General features: G+C 40.7%; 1 protein-coding gene across 1 annotated transcript; it reads left to right on the plus strand.

The window, feature by feature from the left end:
* The first annotated feature begins 2,455 nt into the window (after positions 1 to 2,455).
* rcan3 (regulator of calcineurin 3) lies at positions 2,456 to 21,752 on the plus strand. The gene is made up of 4 exons (XM_079458246.1): positions 2,456 to 2,724; positions 16,568 to 16,741; positions 17,728 to 17,899; positions 19,366 to 21,752. The coding sequence occupies exons 1-4, from the start codon at positions 2,638 to 2,640 to the stop codon at positions 19,518 to 19,520; spliced, it is 588 nt and encodes a 195-aa protein (XP_079314372.1). The 5' UTR covers positions 2,456 to 2,637; the 3' UTR covers positions 19,521 to 21,752.
* Positions 21,753 to 22,700: the final 948 nt, after the last annotated feature.

Here is a 22,700-nt window from a genome sequence, read left to right on the forward strand (position 1 = left end):
GCACCTGACATATCTGGGACATCATTGAATACCACAGTAGAAAAAATGTAAATGTAGTCAAAGGGTCTTTGTGTTCAACAGAACAAAGAAATGTATACAGGTTTGGAACAACATGAGGGTGAGTACATGATGACAGAAGTTTCAGTTTTGGAAAAAGTAAAAGGATGAAAAAGATTATATGACCCAGAGCCATTGAGAGAGAAAGAGAGTCATGTCAACTATGTAGACTCCAATGGAAGGTTTTTTTCACAGTAATGGCTGTTCATGGAGCCTCTCAATAGTTCCCAGAAGTTACTAGCAAAGCAAGGAGCTGCAGGAAAAAAGATCTATTGAGGTGAACTTTTAACCCATTTAAATATTTAAGTCGTTTAATGAATTAAAAAAATTAAGGAAATAAAGAATAAAAAGAAAAAAATAACTTCCTGGAACTATTTGAAGGCTCCATGAATCACGCGAAAATGTTGAACTTCTGTTGTCTCAAATCTCTCTCAACGGCTCTGATATGGCCTAAATAATATGTGATGCTTAAACTCTTTCCTTAAGTATATGTGAAGTCAGATTATACTTTGTCGGTTTAGGAAATTCCACATGACATTGTTTTACATCACTAGTTCACAACTGGTGAGTTGGGACTCAAAATGAGTCACAGGTGTGTTAAAATCTTCTACTGCTGTTCAACTTAGGGTCCTAAAGGAAAACCAGTTGATAACCACTGCTCTACATGACACATCAGCACACTAGTTATTATATAATAAGGTGCATAAATAGATTTACCGCATTGCTTATTTTAGTGCCCCGGTGAGCAGTCCAGAAGCCTGCTGCTGACCCATTGATGATACTGAATGACATAGTTAGTAATTGTTCAGAATGATGTGGCTCATTTGCATTAGTGACATTTTTGTGATATGTGTAAACAGATTCCAGAGGAGAAAAGCTGCCAAAAGCCTGACTGATTGATCAACACACTAAGTTACGCATTCCTCTGTGCTTTATAATTTCCTCTTCTGTAATGTAAAATGTTACATACAATTACATTTTTGTCCATGTCCAGTTTATGAAATGTTCTTGCTTACTGTTCATAAACGTTGACTCAGCTTGTCCATCACTGTCTGTCAGCGCTTTCTTCCGTATCTCCTCTCCTGCAACCCATATCTGCTGCATCACCTGCTCCTCCTAGTTCTTGCACTCTTCTGCACCTGAACTCACTCGCTTTCTCTCTCACCCATATACACTCAGTCTCTCTCTCTCTCATTCTCCTCTCTGTGATATAAATAGCATGCCCTAGTTTGTGATAGCTGCAGTGGTGCCAGAGGGTGGTATAGCAATTCATGAGTGAGGTAGACTGGCAGTCTTTACACATGCACGTTTGCTATGATGGTGCATGTGTGTTGAAGCTGCACCCTGCTGAGCGTTGGTGTCTTTTAAACATTCTTTTCATAGAAAAGGAAGATTATGGATTCATGTGTGAATGAACAGTAACATGTTCATGGGTGTTCAGTTACTGTACTTGTCATCTCTTTGATGATTTACATTTTAGGCATTTGGCAGACGCTTTTATCCAAAGCGACTTACATAGCATTACCCTATACATTTTACATGGGTATCTGCAATCCCCTGGGACCGAACACACAACCTTGTGTTGTTAACACAATGCTCTTACCACTGAGCTACAGGAAAGCTTTTTTTAATCTAAAGCAATTAATGTGGCACTAATTGGAGGAATGGCCCCTTGGGAGCAGCTGGGGTTAAATGTCTTGCTCAAGGACACAATGTTGGTAATACTAAATTATGATCCAGTTTATTCTGTAATTGGGTGTGAACTTCTAATCTTTACATTACCCACACCAGGAATCAGGAATGGTGCAACACAGGAACGGACCTCCTGATCTTCATCAAACTTGTATCATTCCCTGCAGTTTTGACACCCCCTTAATTCTTTTTCACAAAATAAACTAATGTTTAACTAGTTTGACTAGAGTATATGTACAAAGCCATAGTACCCACAAATCAACCTGTTTCTCTTGTAACGGTAGATTAACCAGGATATTTGTAGTAAAACTATGGTACCAGACGTTAGCTAATCAAACATACAGATAAAATAAAAACACAGCCACTACACTATAAAACCACGGTTAATGTTCCTCTGGTGAGCACCTGCTTCAACAAACACTTACTGGACACTTTTCTTTTCTGTACGACTTTTCTATTATATATATTTTTAAAGGACCTCTTTGTTGTTTTGATTCTATTCTAAGGAGTTTATGAGCTCATGTTGACTATTAAAAAACCAAAATGTTAAATATTGACCACACCATCATTATATCAAAGGAACGATGACGGCATCGCTTGATGGCTTAAACAACCCGTTATGCAGCGGTCTGTGCGCGGGCCAACGAGGGAGGCGATGACGTCCATGTGGCGGCCGAGAGCTCTGATTGGTCCGTTCGCCAGAGCCAGAGCAGTCTTCACGCGCACAGAGTAGCATCGCTCTCAGATACAGAGCCGTAGAGTTCGAGTCAGTGAGTCAGTCAGCCAGTTTACCGACTGACTTTAAGCCTCAGAGAACCACATGAAAGTGTAAGCGAGAGAGAATAGAAGAACATTTTCTCTATCTGTTTGCAAGCAGCAAAAGAGGGAATGCCATCAATAAACATGAAACTGGAGATGCTGACGCTCATCGCCTGCGATGTAGACACTGATGTGTTTACGTCCGACAAAATGCAGGTAACGCAAGTTCATCTAAGAGTAGAAAAATGTGCACGTTGTGTTTATAAGCACCCGCGCAAGGAGCGCTATAACTGCATGCGCGCGCTCATATGTGTGACGTTTCACTCAGGCTGTTCGTTGTTTCTCAGCGTTGGAATTTTTGTCAATGAAACCGCAGTTCACATTAACATTCAGCTGCATGCGCACAGATGGCGTCAATGATCTGAACTACTGACGCGCGCGCCGCCTCGATGCGGAGAGCCTCCACACGGGCTGCGCCACCCGTTTTACGTGATCGTGAAGCAGTCGGTGTGGTTTTAAGTTTCATGCTCAAGAAACTGATATATAGGAATAGACAGTTTTATTGTGTTAGTGTAAATGTGATGATATCTAATGTAGACGCAGTGCCAGTTGCCCTTATACACCTGCCACCCAGAATATTGCAGGTGTGTCAGGTAGGACTTCAAGCAAGCACTGTTGCTGTGGTAGAGAAGCATGGAGCTGTGACATGATGTTTGCTACAGAAATGTCAGTGGAATTTTGATTTAAAGGAGAGACAGATGACAATAAGAGTCTGGGAGTGTCTGTCAGTTCCTCCGCTGGATTTTGCCTTTCGTGGCTTATTCATAGACACGAGAGCCACTGTGTTTTAGACAGGGATTCCAAGGAATCTTTTTTTACATTCCGGGATGAGCAGGGTGGTTTTTGCAGCATGCAACATTTGTACACATTATATAATTTAATTTAATTTTATAAATATATTTTTTACAATTTTATTTAATTTTGTTTTACTTGCCTATGTTGTCTTGTAGATGCAACGCAATACCCTGCTTACAATACACATTTATTTTGCTGAAACTATTAAACATTTGCCTTACGCAAGCCAGAAGAAAACAAGTTTTATGCTCTGTAGATTAAACCTCCTATTTTTATAAAATATCCTGTATATATATCGTATGTATACAAGTATTTATGTATTGTGTTTGTGACTGTCATTTATGTCACATTAAAAGATGTCATTAACTTCAAAATGAAAATAATGTGATTATTTACACGCCCCTTTGTCATTTCAAACCTGTATGACTTTCTTTCATAAAAGAAGATATTTTGAACAAAGTTGGTAACAGAACAGCACAGGCCCCCATTCACCTCTGTTGTAACAAATGCAAGTTAATGGGGGATGTTAACAACATTCTTCAAAATATCTTCTTTTCTGTTCTGCGGAAGGAAGGAAGTCATACAGGTTTGAAATGACAAGAGGGTGAGTAAATGATGACAGAATTTTCCTTTTTTTAGGTGAACTACTCCTTTAAAGAAAGCTCAAAGAATCAATAAGAAAAATGACAAGAATGCCATCTTTAAGTGACCATCTGTTTCTTGTAAGCAAAATAAAGAAATGCAAATAAAAGGATGGAAAGATAGGTGTTTCTGTGTTGGTACTGCAGACTGCAGTGGCTATGCATTCATCTACCCTGCAGTATCCTGCCCTGAGCGGGTACCAACAGCAAAGAAAGCAAAACAACATTCACAAGGAAAGCAAGTGGATGAAGGTGCTGGTATGTGTGTTTACATATATGCATATCTGTTGCTTCTAATCTGGGTTTTTAGCTGGTTTTGAGGACATGGAAGATAATATGGAGCAGCACGTGGGTCATGGTCAGTGATTACACTCATCTCTGCATAACAGCTTGCCTTTTTTCTTTTCTTTTTTAGCTCAAGGCTTTTTCTTTTAGTCTCTGATCTGCTTCTTTTATCTACGGATGGCAGAGAGTATCTGAGTCTGTGAGAACCGTGGATTGAAAAAAAAATTCTTTGGTAGAAGAGTTAAGAAAACAGGAACGGGCTTTTGGTAGCCGTTTGACCTGCAATGTCCACTTGGTCATCCTGGTCAAGAACTGCCCACCTAGACAGTAAGAGACTGTCTGACTGACATGTCAAGGAAGTTACTATTCATTCAAAATACATGTTATTTTTTGTGTTTGCTGGGAATTGAACCCACAACATGCTTGACCAGTTGACTTACAGCAATCCCATTTACACAAATGGATAATGCAATGCATGATTTTTAATAGGGAATAATTTGCGCTATACCTGACATAGGCTTGTGATGTGTGAGATATACGATCCTATTAGCTGTCCTTGCATCAATACTGTGTGTCGGATTCTGAGAGCAGCTGGGATCTGAGCATGGCCACTTGAACAGGTGTGGCCTGTAGTGTGCATGTGTGTTCCGTGGAAAATGATGTGCTATGGAAAATATGCAGACATCAGCACATTGTATCTGAAGGTTATGGGTAGGACCCTTGTCATTCACATGAGGACACATACACACACACACACACACACACATACCCTAATCCTTTAACACGTTTGTGCTTTGCTTGTTTAAATGATAACGACTAAAGCTTGATAGGCACTTTGTGTGTTGCCTTTATTAAACATCCTGTTGTGTTAGAAAGCAAGTACAGCCACAGTGATTCCGGTGAATTTCCATCAGCATGCTCTGTGTCATTGGATGTGATGATACTGTTGCAAGACAAAGGCCTTAAGTTATAATTGCAAGCAGTGGTGGTGCATGAACAGGAGAGGTATTGATATCAAAAGTCTGCTCCATCCATCCATTGTGCCCTTGATCTAAGCATTTTACTCCAGTGGCTCCCAGAGGAGACTTCTCATACAATTAGCAAACTGTAAATCAAGTAGGCTAAATGACAGCGAACAAAGTTCAATCTTTTAACTGGTGAGATTTCTAACGTTGAATTTTAAAGCTTGTTTACTGAAAATTATCCTTGAGTTTGGTAGAACTGACTTTGAGCTTTCATTCATTTTCTCTATTACACACGGGCCTTGCCAGTTGCAATTATGGGCACAAATTCGGAGATGTAGGTGGTTTTGTAGCTTGATGTTTGCTTTGTAACTTTAAATTAATTTACATATACATACTTAGTGGCTAACTACTTTGACATATACTCATTGGGGCGTGTGCTTCTGGAGATGTTCCACTAAGTATACTCATTGGGGCTGAGTGTGCATGTTGTGTCTACACATAGTTACTAAACATCTTGCCTCTTTAATGCATGATGGCTGTTGAACACATATTTTTTGTTGAAAATGTTATTACATTTTCTAATAAAAAATGGGCAGACTAATCATTCTAAACAAAGTATTGACTCAAGGTAGATGCCACATCATATGGTGCTAGAAGAAGAGATAGTGACAGGTAAGACTGAGGATTGCATAGGACTATGGATCAGGTTCTACTCAGGTGAGTAATAAGATCTGAGTTTTGGCAGGTGGGGAGACTGAAGCCTGTGGCCTGAGATAGCCCTCCAATGAGCATGCTTAGTTATGCCCACGTGCTTTATCTCTCTCTATCCTCTTTGATAGACTGATAGATGGATGAAACAGAAAGATGGATGGAGGAGAGATAGATATATCTGTAACCCAAGAGCAAAGCCAGAGCTCAGATGTCACTGTGAGGTTAAAGGCATTCGTAGGTAATGATGACGTTAGACAAAAGGCTTCTGGTCACCCACTTGTGTCCATTTTCCTTTGTGTCGGGTTACCATCCATCACAGCATGCACAGCAAATATCTTTCCTGCAAACTTGGTTCTCGGGAGGCAGCTGACCTGCTCCGAGAATATACTTACATTGATGTGACAACTGTAGAGAATTATGTAACTTTGGTGTTTTGTTCAAATTTTGACATTTAGTAGGATTGCATCATGTAATGTAAACGTTTTTCAAGGAGCATTGGTTGAAACCATGTTTACTGGATTTCAGAATAAAATTGTCAAAGACTCCTTTATGTTAGATGTTAAATATTAGGCTTTTTGTGTATTTATGGTTTTACATATATTCATAATTTATCAAATTAATTTCTGTATTGATTAAACAAGCATTTGCAGCAGGTATACTGGGTAGATACAATATACACAGATCTGACACGACTGTTATGTTGAGAATTGAGAAACACAAATGGAATTATTTTGAAGATTGTTGGTAACCGAACAACGGTGGTACCCGTTCACTTTGTTATTGTATGGAGACAAAACCAAGGCAAGTAAATGGGTACTGCTGTTGTAGGGCTACCAACATTGTTCAAAATATCTACTTCTGTGTTTTGCAGAAGAACGAAAGTCATACAGGTTTGAAATGACAGGTGAGTAAATTATGACGGAATTTTCATTTTTGGGTGAACTATCCCTTTAAAATAATAGAGAAGTACATTAAACCTTTTCCAGAGTCTGAGAAATTCCCATAATGGCATGAAATTCTGGGTGTGAATATCACTGTGAATCCTGGAAAATCCCCTGGGGCTTTTTCACCAGGCCTGTTAATTGGATATGTACTCTTCCATTGATTCTAGTACAAAAACCACAACAGAACTGAGTGATGGCACCAATTCCACTGGAACCAATCAGAGTGACAGCATTTGTTGTTGTTGTTTAACTGAGTGCTGATAAGAGTGAGGAAAGACCCAGCGCCCTCTGGATTTACAGCACACGTGATGAACCGCTCCTGCCACTATCCAGATTTCCTTTCACAGAAGGTCAGGGATCAGCTTCTTTTGTGCAAAACTGTTTTTTTCCTGGCAAGTTGGCAATGCAGAACAGCTACTTGGCTAAATGAGTAATGCTTGACATTATGATAACATTTAGATTTTGTCTTCTGGGTTGGTCCTCCTGTTTCCAGGCTCTGTTTTGCAGACTTGATTTAAAGTGGCAAACATTCACTCATCTGACAGGCGAAACAATGAATGAATGAACGATGGGGAACTAGTTGTGATATGGAGGAATGTAATGAACTGTGTAGAGTGAAGATTTGTTGGTGGTTTGGAAACTGGATGGTTTTATTATTAGACCATTTATTTAGAAAATGCCCATCATGTGCAACTGACTTCTGAGCATATGTTATGTAAAATTAGCTTTTTTTTGGATATTCAGTATTAATTTGTGTTTTGTTTGTGTATAAATAATAAAGTGTTGTTGTGACTCCTGCACGTTCTGGTTGTTGCGATTGACAGGTTATTTTAAACGTTTCTCCTTATTTAACAGATTCCTCTTCTTAATTATTTATTAATGGTTCTATTCTCAGCATAAACTCATGAGTCATGACAGAATCCCACAGTGCCATATGTCACAGATCGACCTTTTATGGCTTTTTAATCATTTTGAGAAATTGAGTAATTTAGTGAAACCCCCAATGAACACTCATTGAAGACTAGATGTTCGCACACAGTGGATCATGTGAATTAGAAATTTGCTGACCATCGTGTGAAATGTTGATTATATCAAGTTAATTTATTGTCTAACTGGACAAAATGTTATTAGCTTTTGTTTAACTTTTGGGTTGTGCTTTGCGTGGTGTTTAACGATCATGACTAGAACGCATGGACTGGGGTGACTTTTGTCTTTATTTAACTGCTGCACATTTTAAAGGTCCAGTGTGTAGGTTTTTGGGGGGTCTTTTGACATAAATGCAATATAATATACATAACTATGTCTTCAGAGGTTTATAAAGGCCTTACATAATGAAGCGTTATGTTGGTATTATCTTAGAATGAGCTATTTCTATGTACATACTCTACATACACCGCGGGTCCCCTTACATGGAATTCGTCAGGTTGTTTCTACAGTAGCCCTAAATAGACAAACTGCTCTACAATCCTTTGGCAAAGTAGTGAAATCGTTACATCTTAGTCCTGTGTTAGCCACCGTGGTGCTTCGAAAGGGAGGGATGGGTGGTGTAGCAGTCGGTTGCAATTCACAACCTCACCATTAGATACCGCTAAAAAAAATTTAAGCAATTAAGCAACAAAATAGGAAATGCAAAAAATATGCTGTCACTCATTCTATAACAATTTAGAGCTGGAACTCTTAGTTTTATAATATGTATTGTGGGACATCAAAATGTACTGCTTCCTAGAAATTATGCTTTCTGATATTTGTATATTTGTATTTATCTACTCTGTCTTTCTCAGACAGAGAGAATTAAAGATTTGTGCAGGCGGCCTTATAAAGAAAGATAAAGAATATCAACTTCCCTTACATATGCATTCCATCTTTTTGAAAGGTTTTAACTGAAACTCAAAGATTTCCAGGCTAATACGGGACTTATGTGTGACTGGACCTGATCTGAGAAACAGAAAGTTTGGTTTGTTGCAGCTGAACTATTTTACTTGCGAAAAGTCCTGGGCTGCGTCTCCCAAAAGCATTGTAACCGTAAATTGATCATCGAACCATTGTCACCAATGGAGCTACGATCAACGTGGGTTTATGATGCTTTTGGGAAACTAAGTCCTAATGTGAATGGAAAATGCTATTTTGCTGGTGATAATTTCTGTTAGTAGTGATAAACGCTTCTCTCTGTCCTTCAACAAAGTTGACCGCGGTGATCTCCTGTGTTGCCACATGTTCATGCCTTCCAGGCAGTTAAAAGGTGTGTAATCCATGTGATTGGCAGAGGTGTGAAGTGAGCCAGCGTGTACACACCTGTGCTGTTGCATAAAAGGCTTACATAGGCCTTACATCACATCAGTGCCCTATACAATGTCCGTAGCCTTCCTTTAAGAAAGGCCCTTTATCCCTGCCAAGTGTAATGTTGGTATCAAGTTAAATAATGAGGTTTTGTTTACTGTTTTTGTGTTCACTCCCCTACAGTCCTCTCTCTTACCCTCCTGTCTTGTCCTCTCCTCAGATGTCATACTGAACAGTCATTGGAACAGGCTGTACTCTTGTGTAACAAACAGAGATTCAGACTTTAAAAGGAAATCTACCTTGGTCACATGCACTGGCGTGTTGCATTTCAGATGCTGGAGCTCCCACCGGGGTTCTTAAGTATAGCTCAATGGAATAGTTCGCCCAAAATATATATATTTTATATCATGCAGTTTATTTCCCATGGCACTTGCTCTCTCACTCACACATGAACACATTAAAAGGTACCATCCTTTAGCTGTTTTCCAAGATTTGATTATGTTTTTTGGGTGATTAAAAATGGATGTTCATATTTCTAGTTTCAAAAAACGCTTTATATTTCACGTCTATTGTTCACATCTGTCCTTCTTTTCACAAAACGATGAGCTTTTTTCCGGTTTGTTTTAAGTCCCTGCTTCCGAAATGCTCTGATTGGTAAAGCTGACCCATTCTGTCGTGATTGGTTCCCCGCTTATACTGTGTGTCTGAAGATGTCCCACCCATACCATATCAGCAAGCTTTCGCTTCTTATGCTTAATTGGTCGGTCCCCCTCTCAGTGCACGTGTATTCAAAAGCTTTGGCTTTTAGCAATAAGCAGTCACAATGGCGTCAACTTCACTTCATCAGTTGAAAACATAGGGATCGATTGAGGTGTAACAGAGGTCTGCCAGTGCATGTGCAAACGTCAATCTTTGTTAGAGATTGAGTTTTCTTCCTACTATGGCGAGGGAAATTACGACTGGTTATAATAACATTAATAACAGAAGCATAAGTTTTATCTTTTTATATTGGACCTAAGTTGAATAGTAAAACAAGCAGATTGACCAGGAGACATTTGCAAGCAGGAAGTCAAAGGATATCAAGAGTTTTAGAGGTATACACACACACACATCATCATAGCTGTCCATCGTTTCCGATGATGCAATTGCTTCGGGGTTGGGGAGGGGATCAACGACATTGCCGTTGGTGCCACTTCTCGTGGGCGTTGAGGCCGATCCTTGAGCCGCACACTCGTCCCCAGGTGGAACAGGGGAAACCGAAGGACAGAGAAGCCCCAGCTGCCCTCTGTTATCTTCGTCTGCGTCTCGCGGCTCTCTGCTGTTGGTCTTTGTCGTGGATTTGTGAAACTACTCGAGCTTCAAGCTGCATGGCATTGATGTTGGAATACTTTAAAAGTCCCTTGGTGTAGTCCTTATAGCGCTTCTTTTGTCCGCCAGCTGCTCGTTTGGCGCCTTGTAGTTGGCCATAGAGGACTTGGCGGGGCAAGCGGTGGTCCGGCATACGGATGGTATGCCCTATCCATCGTAGGTGTTTCTTAGCCACTGCGGCTTCCATGCAGATAGAATTGGTGCTCTGTAGGATTTCCGCATGTTGGACTCGGTCCATCCAGGAGAGGTCGAGGATCTTCTGAAGGCAGCGGATGTGGAAGGATTGCAAGAGGGTGATGTGTCGGCTGTATGGAGTCCATGTTTCCGCCCCATAAAGCAGGGTGGAGACACACACAGCATTATAAACAGCAACCTTGGTGCTGATCCTCAGATTTCGATTTTCAAAAACCCTACTACGATGGGGGGTGAAGAGGTTTGAGAGAAGACTTGGGAAATAACTTCAGTTTTTTTAATGTTAACCTGAAGACCAAAGAATTGGTAGAGACAGGTTTTTGTGTTGAGGGCGTGCTGCATGGATTCTGGACTATATGCTAGAATTGCGCAGTCATCAGCATATTGTAGTTCACCTATGCAGCAGGATTTGGTCTTTGTGTAGGCCTCCGGATGTTAAAGAGGCTTCCATCAAGGCGGTATTCAAGAAGAACACCGTCCTTGTGTCCTAAAGCACAATGAAAAAGGTGCGTGACGGCAGAGAGAAGGAGGTTAAGAAGGACTGGAGCCAAGACACAGCCCTGCTTCGCCCTAACATTAAAGAACTCTGACTGAAGCTCTCCTGTGGTGACTCTAGCTTGCATCCAATTGTGAAGCTGCTGTAGAATGGTGAGGAACTTGGGTGGTACCCCAAGTTTGGAAAGTTGTTTCCAGAGCATCTCCCGGTTGATAGTGTCAAATGCATTACTGAGGTCAATGAAGGCTATGTAAAGGTCTGTGCGCTGCTCTCTGCTTTTTTCTAGCAACTGCCTTAAGACAAAAATCATGTTTAATTTTGAGGAGTGTCTGTATCTCAGCCGAATTGCTGTCAAACCAGTCCTGATGGTGTTTCCTCGGCTGGCCCAATGCCTCTGAAGCTGCACTGTGGATGGCTTGGCGCAGCGTTGGCCAGTCAGCTGATTCCTCCGGGATCTCTTTGAGGTTATCAGGGGGGAGCTGTCGAACGAGGTCTCGTGAAGTGGGGCTACTGAGTGCTGAGCAATTGATTTTTTGTTTTGTAGCTGTCCTCTGACCACGGGGTTTAAAATATTCATGAGGAGTTTGGATCTGACCATACGGTGGTCAGTCCAACACTCTGCTCCACGCATGACTCGAGTGGAGAGGACATCTTTCCGGTCATTTTGACGGACTATTACGTAGTCAAGGAGGTGCCAATGTTTTGAGCGTGGGTGCTGCCAGGTGGTTTTGAATCTGTTTGAGTTTGTCTGTGGCTGGAGTTTTTCTTATGGCAGAGTCGAGAGCAAGGTAAAAGTCCTCTTTGATGATAGACTCGGCAGCAAGCGTTGGTGCATAGGCACTAATGAGGGTGGCAAAGAATCCTTTCGCAAGGGGGATGCGCCAGGTCATCAGTCTCTCATTGATGCCGACAGGGGATTCAGGGATGAGCTGCAGTAGTTCGGTCTTCACTGCAAAACCTACTCCATGGGCGAGTGGCTTCGGGGACCCCTTTCCAGAAGAAAGTGTACCCTGCACCAATCTCCGTCAGGGAGTCCTCTCCATGAAGTCTGGTCTCACTGAGGGCTGCAACGTCTATGTTGTACCTTGCTAGCTCTAAGGCCACAAGTGCTGTTCTACGATGAGGCTTGTCAGGTCTTTCCCCATCTCGGGTGAGCAGCGTGGAACTGCTCAGTCGCAATGGAAGCTGCCGAGGCAATCTGCTGCTCCATCCCACAATTGCAACGACCATCACTCCATTGCCGCCTGTGTGCATGGTTTGGCTAGGCACTCCTAGCCACATCCTTGGCCTGTGCCTACCACCATTCCACGTCGCCACAGGACCTTTTTTTTGGGGGGGGGGGTAAATGGTGGGGGGAGCAAGGGGGAAGCAAGAAGCTTGCACATAGGTAAGGATTAAGGTGAAGGTGCAGGTGTGCATTCCACACTCCCACCGTCTTGGCTCCTTCCAGAAGGATCTCCGGTGGCATGAGAGAAACCCATGACGACCTTCGTCTGAAAGTAGTTGCAGGGGGCTGCCGGTAGCCCGGTCTGCTGGGTTCCGCCTATGCCTGTCCCCAAAGGCAGATTTGTGATCAGGGTTTACTCCCCTAGCCACTGTACACCTCCGGGTTTACCCACGTGGCAGTGGGGCTGCCTTCTTCAGATTTTTCCGCCATTTTGGTGGTTCTCTCACACCCACCATTTTCCGGCGACTCCATCGTTGAGGCGTTTGGGATCACTCTTAGTCTAGCCTCTACCCTTTGACCGATTCGGCATGGGTGGCCCTACCAGAAGTAGATTAGATTAGATTCAACTTTATTGCCATTACACATATACAAGTACAGTGTAACGAAATGTAGTTTAGGTCTAACCAGAAGTGCAGTTAGCAAGTGCAGGATATACAGTTAGAATAAATACAGAATACAATATGAGAGAATATAATACAATGGGCATGGACTATAAAAATATTTAGCAGTAGGAATGTTCTATGAACAATATATACAGATGGCTATATACTATGAACATTAATGTACAGGTGGATATGAACAGATAATAATTTAGACTAAAATAGTGCAAGTGACTTAGGTATGCATAAATTATTGACATTGGCTATTAAAGTTGCAGTGCAATAGGTGAGTTAATGCAGTTGTTGAAGTTAATGCAGTTATTAAAGTTACGGTGCAGTATACGATTTAATGCAGTTAATAGTTTGCAGACCAGAAGATGAGTTAATGCAGTTTATAGGTTACAGAGCAGTAGGTTAGTTAATGCAGTTATTGAAGTTACAGTGCAATAGATGAGTTGATGCCTACCGGAAGGCAGGAGAGTAAACAGTCTGTGAGCGGGGTGAGAGGAGTCCTTGAGAATGCTGCGAGCTTGACGCAAACAGCGTTTCTTCTGGATGTCCTCAATGGCAGAAAGTGTAGTCCCTGTGATGCGCTGGGCTGTTTTCACCACCCGCTGCAGTGCCTTGCGCTCAGCAACAGAACAGGTCCCGTACCAGACTGTGACACAGTTGGTCAGGATGCTCTCTATCGTGCAGCGATAGAAGTTCACCAGGATAGTTGAAGACAGTTGGTTCTTCTTCAGTGTCCTCAGAAAGAAGAGACGCTGGTGAGCCTTCTTGACCAGGCATGAGGTGTTGGTGGTCCAGGACAGGTCCTCCGAAATGTGAGTCCCCAGGAACTTAAAACTGGAAACACGTTCAACAGCCATCCCATTAATGTAGATGGGGTCGTGTGTGCCTCCTTTCGCCTTCCTGAAGTCCACGATGATCTCCTTTGTCTTGGAGGTGTTAAGGAGCAGGTTGTTGTCGGTGCACCATGTGGCCAGGTGCCGGACCTCCTCCCTGTATGCAGTCTCATCGTTGTTGCTGATGAGACCAATCACTGTTGTTTCGTCTGCAAACTTGATGAAGGAGTTAGATCCGTTCACAGGCCTGCAGTCGAGTGTGAAAAGGGAGTAGAGAAAGGGGCTCAGTACGCAGCCCTGTGGTACACCAGTGTTACGGGTGGTGGTGGTGGAGCAGATGGGGCCTAACCTAACAAGCTGAGGCCTGTTCGTCATGAAGTCCATAATCCAGTTGCAGGTAGGGTTGTTGATGCCTAGGTTCCCAAGTTTGACGATTGGCTTGGAAGGGATGACGGTATTGAAAGCAGAACTGAAGTCTACGAACAGCATACGTGCATAAGTGTCCTTATTGTCCAGATGTGTGAGCACAGAGTGCAGCGTCATGGACACTGCATCATCTGTGCTCCTATTGTTGCAAATTGGTATGGGTCCAGTGTGGGTGGTAGAGAGTTCTTTCATAGCAAGCTTGGCATCAGCATCCGGTGGAATATAAGCTGCCATTATAATGGTGGAAGTGAATTCCCGTGGCAGATAAAACGGTCTACATTTAACCATGAGAAACTCAAGGTTAGCCGAGCAGTGTCTCCCAACAATAACAGAGTTCGTGCACCAAGTTTTGTTGATGTAAATGCACAATCCACCTCCTCTTGTCTTATCGGATTCCTCTGCCGTTCTATCCGCCCGGTGTGTGTTGTAGCCCGCTAACTCAATAGCGTTGTCCGGTATGCCGCTGTGTAGCCATGTTTCCGTGAAGATTATGACATTGCAGTTCAAAAGTCTTTTGCTGTTGGTGATGCGGAGTCTAATCTCTACCATTTTGTTCACTAGTGATCGAACATTAGCAAGGAAAATGCTGGGTAAAGAGAGCCGGTGTGGTGTTAGCTTTAGCCTAGCTCTTAGCCCTCCACGCTTCCCCCGCCTTTGTTTACGATCTCGACGCCGCCGACAAGCACTTCCGCCCGGCCGTGTAGGGTGGGTAGCATCGGATGTTCTGACGATCTCAGGGACGAGTTGAATGTTGCTGATACAACTTCCGGACATGCGTAAACTGATATCCAAAAGCTCCTGCCGATGTAAATGCACGTAAATGCACGTAAATGATACGATGTAAATGCACAACTGTTCTGGACGAACAGACCCGAGATGAGCAAGAAATACACTATATAAATGCTAAAACTGGAGAGACGCTGAGCCTCGCGATGTTCACGCGCCGCCATCTTGGTCTACTAGAGTACAAGACTCCCGCCGACATAGCTCTAGGGGTCAAGGAGACACGCAAAGTGCCCCACCACGATATGGTGGTGATCCGTCGGGACACACACACACACACACACACACACACACACACACACACACACACACACACACACACACACACACACACAATATCAGTCTATTACACAAAACAGGTTTCACAGCCGATGTTGAAGTCACAGAGGCTGTTATTTGACCGTTGGTTATCGCAGAATGAGTGTTGGTGAATTCTTATTACCAGCTGTAGGACTTTGATGAAAGTGAAAATAATTAAACGCGTAGCTCAGTCAAATGTTTTCAATATCGGATAACCAAACATTACTCCAGAGGCTCTTGCTCTTCCCTAAGGAAGGCCTCGCCCCTTTTTTGGCGTATTCCTTTGGGCCGAGGTTATCCAAAAACTTGAATAGTGACATCATGCACCCGGGAAGTAAAGGGCTATAGCTCGATTCCAGCCATTCTCTGTAGTCCTTGAAAAGCTAATTCTGTTCAAGACAATATCTCGCTTGGCATTGAACTTTGAGCTTTATCATTTTGAAGATATTATTTATTATTATTATAACAGCAACATCACACACTAACTAAAGTTTGAAAAATGGCATCACGTGGGAATGGCACCTTTAAGAGCTGGCGTGTCATTGCGGTGTATGTTTGCACCTTCCCGGGTAGAGTGTGTAAGTCAACACCGCCTGCAGGAAACGCTCAGCGCTGCACATGAATTAGTGATTGACACATCCCCTCCTGTTACACAATATCTGACTTCAAAACACACGCTGTGGTCAGAAAAACACAAGCACACACACATGTCCATGTTGCGTGTGAAAAGGAAATGATGATCGTTGTGCCCAAATATTGTAGTTTTAATTCATCAGCAGATGAAGCTCAGGTCATAGTTTATTCTTATATACTTGCATTTCACTTGCGACTGCCATTATTTGTGCTGTCCAGATAATGAACAGAATAATAAAAAACATCAGCAGATAATGCATGAGATCTGTTTCAAACCAAGTGAGCTCACACAAATATTTTTGGAATATTCATTTATTCAGTTCAGGAAGCTTTTTATAAAAATCTTTCAGTATTAAATTAATTGTTTCTTTGATGCCAGCGCTGCCTTGGAACTTGTTTTGAGGTCAATATAAAAAGTCACCTTATTTAAACTGGAGTAGATAATTGAAACGAATTGACGTTTTAGCAATGCAAGTATGAAATGCGTGTTCCCTTTTTTTATTGTCCCCAGGAGCGGTTTGAAGCTCTATTTAGGATCTATGATGACCAGATGTCCTTTCAGATGTTCAAGAGTTTCAGAAGAGTTCGGATCAGCTTCAGCACCCCAGAAGCGGCTGCACGCGCACGTATCGAGCTCCATGAATCCGATTTCAACGGCACTAAGCTAAAACTCTACTTTGCACAGGTTTGTGTGTCTAAGGCTTTTTTTCATATTTCAAGTGATGATATCTGATCCTTTTGATTCATTTTCAGTGTATCTACATCACTTGCATTAAAAGGGCCACTGTATAAAATGTAGCTGCATCTAGTGGTCGGGTCTGCGAATTGCAACTAACAGCGAAGCACTACGGTGGCTTACATAGCACTAAGTTTTGTTGTCATGTCTTTGCTACTTTGCCGAAGGAGATAATGTATTTACAAAACGCGCTCTGTAGAGCAGTGTATGTAGATGCAAATAGCTCATTCTAAGGTAATAAAAATATCACTTCATTCCTCTGAAGACATAGTTATGTTTTTTATATTGCTTTTCCGTCAATAGATCCTCCAAAAACAATTACACACCAGCCCTTTAACACAACACCAATTGACAGATGATAAGACTAATTTCCATTATGAAATCTTGCCGCAGTGCTAAACTCACCAGGCAGCATACTTGTCAGCATAAGGGAGGAACATGAGATCTTGGGAATTATTATATAAATGTATTATTGTAGTGTATTATTATTAACAGGAGACCCAAGAAGAGAACAGGACAGTTTAGTTCCTGATTTATCTTTTCCTGAAGGTTTTTCAGCTGGGATTACTAAAAGAACACGTAGTTCTCGGCATGGCAACACACGAACACACCTTCATGTATGGCAGATCATTGTTATCATTAATTGTATGAATCAGACGAATACAATTATAGAACCATTATATAGTAAATGTGGTGGATGTTATTGACACTTCTTATTGTGCATTTGTGTGTGGGTGTGTGCAGATAGGATCTAGGACATTGTGTGTCTTTAACAGTTTAAGAATAACCCGGTTCCTCAGTGGGATGGTGAGACTACGGTCAGATATCCTGTATGAAAATGACTTCAATTACATCTAAGCTAGAAATGTGTTATCTGCTATATTTAGCCTGAAAACCAAATTTGTTGCAGTAAAGTTTTCTTTCTCTGGCCGCAGGTGCAGAATTCAGGCGAGGACGTGGACAAGACCTACCTGGCCCCGCCTCAACCTGTCAAGCAGTTCCTTATCTCTCCACCTGCATCCCCACCCGTGGTGTGGAGTCAGAGTGAGGACGCCACACCTGTGATCAACTACGACCTGCTGTGTGCTGTGGCCAAACTAGGTCCAGGTAGTGTCACACTTATTTCTTACATAGAGAGACATGCTGTATGTGGAACCACACACACAAACTATCAACATGCAAGCATATGCCACACATGTACACATACAAGCTGGTGTATTGTGTGTGTTTGTGTGTTGGGGACCATCTGGTCTAAACATCTGTGTTTTCTGTGACACACAAACTGCATATCAAGTAGATACAAAGGCTTCTGAATTTTCTGTATTTTGACACGGGAATCAGATAAACATGTATGGACGTTTTTACTTTATAAACAAGTATTGTCCATTGTAAACGTCACATTTGAAAATTGCAAAATGTGCTGTTGGCGAACACTTCTACAAAGAATTTGGCTTTAATAAAACAAATGTGAACAGACTGTTAAACTGAGTTTTTGTTGGTGCGAGTCAACGTTTTCTGCGCCCTCTGCTGGTTCGTATTAAAACTCACATAAGAAACCTGTTATTTGTCTGCCCTATTACAATAGCACGCTCATTTTGTTTCGTATGTGTTTGTACAGTGCTCAGTTGTGGGCTTCCTATTACTTATTCTCAGTTAAGTAAAACACAGGTAGTGTTTGCTAACAGGCATAATCTATTAATGGTTTTCACATTTAGAAACAATTGACCAAAACATTATAACCAAAGCAGTTCGATTGAGAAGACTGATATAGTTTCTCCTTTAACAGTTTATTACATTTATTGATCAGACAAACATTAGCTTAGGAATGTTCAATATTTGTTGTATTGTGTGAAGAACATTGAGGTGAGTAATGTTAGCAGCACAAATATCTGGAACCTCTAGTTCTTAAAGGGATACTCCAGCCAAATGTTTTTATTCTGTCATGAATTACTCACCCTCTAGTTGTTCCAAACATGTAAACATTTATTTGTTTCGGTTGAACACAAAGAGAGATATTGCCATTGTATGAAAACAGTTTTAGTCATTTTTTGGTTCTGTTGAACACAGAAGAAGATTTTTTGAGGAATGTAGGAATACACTTCTGTGGGACTTTTGACTACCATTTAAAATGTTCCTACTATTGAAGTCAATGGTGCTTCAGAACTGTTGGTTGCTAACATTATTACAAAATATCTCTCTTTGTGTTCAACTGAACAAATCAATTTATACATGTTTGGAACAACTAGAGGGGGAGTAATTAATGACAGAATTAAAATTTTTGGTTGGAGTATCCCTTTGAAGCAGAATTTTGAAACCTTGCTGCATAACTTTGTTATTTCTGTCAGGCCGCACACATGAAGTACTAAATGGATGTAAGAGCTTAACGTCCTGCATAGTTTAGTGGCGTGTCACTTTTCTGGGAAAGTGTGTTATTGGAAGTGCAGTGAATGTCTGTTGATGTAATGAAAGCTAAAAACAAACAATTTGTTCTCTTATACACCCTATAAAATATGGCTACAGATATCCAGCATCATTTAAGTGTTTCTCAAAAAAAAACATCTGTCATCCACCAGGTGAGAAGTACGAACTGCATGCAGGTACAGAGTCTACTCCCAGCGTGGTGGTCCATGTGTGCGACAGCGAAACCGAGGAAGAGGAAGAAGCTCAGCCCAAAATGAAGATCTTGCAGACCAGACGTCCCGACGCCCCCCCGAACGTCTACAACTAAATCCTTTGCCGCACTGCACACGTTATTTCTCTCTATCTTTCTCTCATCCAGAGAAAGACACGCTTTATTTAAACAACAAAAGGCTAAGAAACGGATGCATTTGAAGGGGTGCTGCTTAACGCACCAGAGGCTTATGGTGTTCTGAACTGAACTAGTGGAATTAACACAGTCTCACCGATGCCTCACCGGGACAGCCAGGGGGAAATGAGTTTGCAACCTCACCCCCTCATTTATACCACTTTCATTCCCTCATTCCGAGTCTTTGTACTATAGCATTACGGAACAGTAATTGTATTTAACAGTCGTAGAAATAGGTTACATGTAAACTTTGTTACGGTTCGTCACTTTGATCATCAACCAAAAAAGGGAACTTTTATGTCCACCGTTTCTCTCTGATGGCTGTGTCCACGTTTTTCTCCATATCGGTCTGCAGAGGTGCCGGACCAGAGTCTGCGTGTGTTTGATCCACACCAGAGCGGCATGAGATTTTCAATGAAAGCATTGAGAACGAAGGGTTTAGTTGAAATGTTTAAATAATATTGAAACGTTTGTGACGATGAACGATTTTTGAGAGCGAGGGGTGTTAAACGTGTTCGTTTACTAGGATGGATGTGCATTATTCTTACCGTGTATTTTAATACCATACCCATTTTTGCATGCTAACTGGTATATTTTATACTATGTTTAAGATTAAAGCAACTGCTGTTGAGCATATCTGACCGCTGTCAGTCAGTGATATGAACCGGCCTATAGGAAATTGAAGAGGTTTGACAGACTTTTGTACTTGTGGAACTCAATGTTCACGTATGGGCCTAGTTAGATCATAGTGAAAAATGAATCTATAATGCAAAAGCACACTGAGTTGTGTCTTTCTTTCCTCCAGTTTCTATTTGGCGCTCTCCTTTCGCTTTTATGATCAAATTATAATGGGGGCTTTCTGTACTGCTTGCATTGTTAACCACATAAAGTGTTGGGGATCTCTGCATAGATTTACTAAATCTAAATGCTGGAGTTTCAAGATTATGTGCTGAATACGGACAGTATCAGAAAGTTCCCAGCTCAATTACTATATTCTGTAATATATTACTATATATTACTATATTTTCAAAGAGGAATTGTCAGGGCGTCAAAAACTCTTAGACTAACTTTTTGTTATGTGCAGTTACCGGCCCAGTACTGCTTTGTGAATATTTCTTTACTGCTCTTTGTTGTTAGGTTTGTACTTGACATTGACAAAAATTAAGATATTTTGTGTCTTGTATTTGGTTTATTTTGGCCATTAACATCCACTGTGTTAATTCATACCAAAATTCTTAATACTGAAAACCTCTGCAATAATGTGTTGTACCCATATTAGAGTGTAATAGCACTCCAGTTTGCTTCACAAAATCACATTTCCGTGTAAAAGGGATGAGACCAGTTGATTGTTGTTAAATTCAATCGTATGTCCAAATGTGATACCAAATGTTGCAGACGCTTATGTGAATCACAATAGATATTATGCAAACAAATTACTGTGATGTGACTTTATAATTTGCCTTATTTTCACTGCTCACACGAAAGTGTTTTGTTTAAAAGCTAATTCTTTAAAGACAAAGGACTCCTTTAACAAATAATACAAAAAGTCTGAGAAAGTGAAAGATTTTAATTGTTTTGTAATTCAGAATTTTGATTCATGCATGTTGTCACTGGAATAGATGTCATTTACAGTTTCATTTCATGTTGAATGCAATGATTCTTTCCATCATGTTGTGTTTCAGGTGTTCGATCAGCGCGGTGGGAGAAACAAGTTACTGATATTCAGCTTGAAATAATTTTTTTTTCTTTGTGTGTGTTTAAGCTCATGTTGAAGACAAAAGATTCAGAAGAGAAGTGAAATACAGGAACAGATGATGCAGGTTTGCAGTAAATGGCAGTGTAATGTATTGACATTTTTTTACTGGCGTGTTGTTGCAGTTGCGTCGTAACGCAGTGAAAATGATCTTGTTCTTTTTTCTAAGTGTACAGATGGTCAGTGTTGATGTTCTGTTTGGATGTAGATATCGTCTCGTATCGTAACTGTAGTTCATGAGTAGTGACTACAAAGCAATAATTTAGAATTATATACGTCTCTGTCCAGTATGGTATGTATTTATTTGCAGAGTTGATTCTAAGCTTGCTTATGTGTGTGTAAATATGATTGTTATTTGTTTCTCGTTAACATATAAATAAAGGTAGAGAAATGATTCCTTAAAAAACTGGTGTTGTAGTGTCTTTTGCACACTGATAGTCAGCTAGCAGAAAAGAAACAGAAAAGGGTGCGTCTAAAATTTAGACTGATGTTTTAGATGACGTCTCATTTCTCTGTTAAAGCTCAAGTACCATATCAGTCAAGTGTTACCATGGTGCTCTTTTACAATAGAACTCTTTTAAAACATGCAGGACAATACAAAAGCAATGGAAGTTTAAGCTTGAGCAATAATAATAAACATAGACGTAGACATACACTTATATATGCAGTTTCTATATATACATGTGATTGATTTAAGCCATAATAACAGATAACAAAATAAAACACAGCAAAAACATGATAAAATAATAAAAAATATAATTTTGGAAACCAAACTCTTCATATATAGATATATGGGTTGTTGATGTGACGTGGCATTTTCACTGTCAAACAATATAAAAATGTATATAATTAAGCTTATATTACATGGACCTATCTTTTTAAGAAGCATTTTTAATAAGTTAATAATACATTTTGATAATTTGCAGTGATCTTAAATGTAATGGTTACATTGATAAAAAAAATTCTGATGCTTAAAATTTATTGTTGTAGGTGTTATGAAAATACTGTCAATAAAAGGAATGGAAGAGAGAGCACACAGGTGTATAGAGAGAAATTGTACAGGGATCCACAAAGAAGGGAGGAGATCCTAAGAGAACAATGCAGAAAGACAATAGAATAAAAAAAGATCCCTTAAAAAGAGACTTATACTTAGAAAATTAATTCAGATAATGAATATAGTTTGAATATCAACTAGAAACGTGTCAGTAATATACTGATTGACTGAATGAGTGACATAGAAATGTCCACATTTACTAGGGGAAACTTTTAGCAATTATATTGTGAATGAATTTATTAATTTATATCTTTTAATTTTTAAAGCATAGTCAAAATTAAATGAAAAAAAGATG

The sequence above is a fragment of the Barbatula barbatula genome, assembly GCF_947034865.1.
Source record: "Barbatula barbatula genome assembly, chromosome: 6".
Lineage (NCBI taxonomy): Eukaryota > Metazoa > Chordata > Actinopteri > Cypriniformes > Nemacheilidae > Barbatula > Barbatula barbatula.